Raw genomic sequence first — 3,023 nt, 5'->3', positions numbered from 1 at the left:
TCATATTTGAATATATTTATTTTAGTGATGATTTATGAGTTATTACCATATTCTACAAAGTTTATCAAAAATATAAATCAATACTAAATGTAATATATGAGTTATTGTCATATTTTAAAAGATTTCCAAAAATATATATCAACATTAAATGTAATTGTCCATGTCATATTTAACTATATGACATGTCATCAATCTTAATAACCACGTCACAATTTTTTTTGTGAAAACGATCGTAGAAAAGACATGTGGCAAATCACTTCTCAAATATAGACTAGGGGATTGGACAACCCATGTCCATAATGTCCAAAACCATAAAACCTATTTTTTAAATGGTCATCCGAATTTTGTCAATTTATAACCCATGAAAAATATAGGTTTGTCCATATTAAACCCATTAAAATATGGACGTGGACGACCAATGGATGACCCGAACATTTGACACCTCAAGCACACACGATTGCAAAGCTAATAGTGAACATTTCAACTGCTCTTCCCCTGGCACAGTTTGGCTCTAGCTTAAGGTGTTGCTTACACACAACTGCAACAACTACTTCTGATTCTTTGTTTTGGTTTGATTACAAAAATGACACTACTCAACAATATAACTGGAAATCTAGACTGTTCTAACCCATTGTTTGACACTGCTAGATGGTTTAAGTTGCTTCCACGTTTGCTTTGTAGAAAAGTGGAGATAGCATGGTTTCCCCTCCAAGTAGAGGGGATAAGCCAGCCTTATGGGTCAAAACCATCGATCACAGAAGCATTCTGTTCCATTGTCAAGGCCTCCTACAGCTTTTGGAAGGCATGTGTGATGCCAAGAGACGTAAGTACCCCTGTTTGGTAATATCACAAGACCACATGAAGCGACTGATGAGCTACACTATCAACTTGAGACAGCAACTAGGCAGAATAAACGTGGAAAGTCATAAATTAAAGGTACTATATATAACATAGGAGGACCAGGCTGCAGCCTCTCACCAAAAGAGAGTTTTGTACATGGCTAATAATATAGTTTCCTTTTTCTAAAAAAGAAAGATCAAATACTACTCTAAAAACCATAAAACATTCAAAACCAAGAGTAGCAGGATCATCAGGGTTAAAATCTTGATATACTATTATTAGTTTAGCTGCTTCCACTCCGCGAAGCCAGCCAGCAAAAACCTGCAACTAGTCCTAATTCCTCTAGTATAAGTATCTACCACTACCACAATAGCTACAACAATTACGAGGATGAGTAAGAGAAGCCTTCATGATCTCCACAGAAAGGTCTGGATGGTTGACGACAAACAACTTGAACTCAGCAGAGGCAGCAATGGTTTTTATATTATTCTTAATAGAAGTGAAGGCCGCATCGTTAAGAGCTTCGTCAAAAGGGATTTGAGCAAGCTCAAGGATGTTAAGAGCGTTGGAGGAGTTAAGAGATGATATAAGCTGGTTTCTACATAGGTCACGCAGATGCGGAATCTCATACTTGTCTGCTGCAAGATAGAGTGACCTAACATGTTCCTTGAGACTTTCTGAAGAAACGGAGCCATCAACGCTGTACATGAACTCAACTAAAGCCTCAAGTTCCTCGTGTTTCATCTCGGAGAAAGTGAGTTTCTCTAGCTTAGATGAAGCCTTCAACTCGTCTGATTCCATTATCTTCTTCAACACCACTGACCTTGATGCCTATATCAAATTCAATACATGTTGAGATTCTATATAGCATTAACAAATAAAATCAGCATTGACAAGAGCAGAGAGAGAACCAGAACAAGTTTGTGGGCGGGGATAGATGCACAATCATCACTGTCTCCTGCCTTGAGGAGTACGTCAGCTTGCCATTGTTCTTTGAAGAGTTTCCTTAATCCCCCCAAGAAGATCTCTTTGTTGCTCTGTGTTGCCATCGCAAACCTGATAGTGATGTGGAGATATACTAGTGAGTATACTCAGATTCATCAACAGCTAGCAGTCATATACATGGGATAACGACAAGCAGACAGAACACATGAGCAGACAGTATGTTTTAACTAAACTAACGAAGAGATTTTGCTAAATAGATATGTGAAACTGGAGATGGAATCGAGAATGTGCTCGCTTAGTACAAGATCTGCTAAGAGAACTGAGAAAAGTCGCAGTACCGGAACAATCGAGGAGAAGATTTCGCTTGTAGCCGCGGTGGAGACGACTCTGCTACAGTTGTAGGGTTCTAGAATCCACTTCTCTCTTCTTTTTTTGAAGCGAGCCAGTTGAAATTAAAATAATTATTAATACGACACAACCATGTTCTATTAGTATAATTTCTTTTTTGAACCATTTTTTCTCTAATACATTTTACTATTTTCTAAAATAAATCAAATAAATAATTTTATAAAGTATAACTAGATTTTGATCTGCGCTTTCGAAACGCGGGATAATTTGTGTTATAAACATTGCAATGTTTTTGAAACCAGACCGGACCAGCAAGTCGAAAACGTCTGACCATGACTCATCTAATAAGTTGAGTTCGATTCAGTTTAAAATCTGGGATCTAAAAAAGAAAGCTTAGAAATTCAGTAAAACCGATGACTTAGAAATTTTTTTGTAAGAAAAAATATATATATGGTGGTTTGAATGTTAATCTTATGTATGTCAACAATTTAAGTTCTTCACATAGATTCATTTTTTTCCTTAAAGCATAGTATATATAAATATATAATTTACAATAAATTTTAAAAAACCCGTTAAACTGGTCAAATTAAACAACCTTGATTTGAGAAAAAACCGCTGACTTTGAACAATAAAAACTGTATTAAAAAAACTGGAAAACCCATTTAAACCGATAGTCCGGATAAAAAAATCCGGATTCTGAAAAACTAAAACATAGTTTATAACCTTTTTTAAATGTTCTAAGAATTTTGTTATAAAGCTTTTAGTGATAAATTAGTTTTTTTTTCTTTTCAGTTTTCACATATTATTTCATAGTTGTTTCTGTATACGAAAAATTATAAGTCTTATTCCCACTTCTCATCTAAATATAATATGTTTCTAACCAGTCCATT

General features: G+C 35.2%; 1 protein-coding gene across 1 annotated transcript; it reads right to left on the bottom strand.

The window, feature by feature from the left end:
* Window positions 1-921: 921 nt before the first annotated feature.
* On the bottom strand, window positions 922-2,223 carry LOC108835067 (putative BTB/POZ domain-containing protein At2g40450). Its single transcript, XM_057002373.1, has 3 exons — window positions 2,124-2,223; window positions 1,752-1,896; window positions 922-1,671 (listed from the first exon to the last, which is right to left on the bottom strand). The coding sequence occupies exons 2-3, from the start codon at window positions 1,887-1,889 to the stop codon at window positions 1,183-1,185; spliced, it is 627 nt and encodes a 208-aa protein (XP_056858353.1). The 5' UTR covers window positions 1,890-1,896; window positions 2,124-2,223; the 3' UTR covers window positions 922-1,182.
* Between the last annotated feature and the right edge of the window lie 800 nt (window positions 2,224-3,023).

This window comes from Raphanus sativus, unplaced genomic scaffold, assembly GCF_000801105.2.
Source record: "Raphanus sativus cultivar WK10039 unplaced genomic scaffold, ASM80110v3 Scaffold5276, whole genome shotgun sequence".
NCBI lineage: Eukaryota > Viridiplantae > Streptophyta > Magnoliopsida > Brassicales > Brassicaceae > Raphanus > Raphanus sativus.
This window is presented reverse-complemented; position numbering and strand designations above follow the sequence as displayed.

Excerpts from the sequence above, each read along its gene's own strand:
- LOC108835067 (XM_057002373.1), bottom strand. The coding sequence starts at position 1,889 with ATGGCAACACAGAGCAACAAAGAGATCTTCTTGGGGGGATTAAGGAAA. Across the intron at positions 1,672-1,751 it reads CCGCCCACAAACTTGTTCTG|GCATCAAGGTCAGTGGTGTT; the intron begins GTTCTCTCTCTG and ends AATTTGATATAG.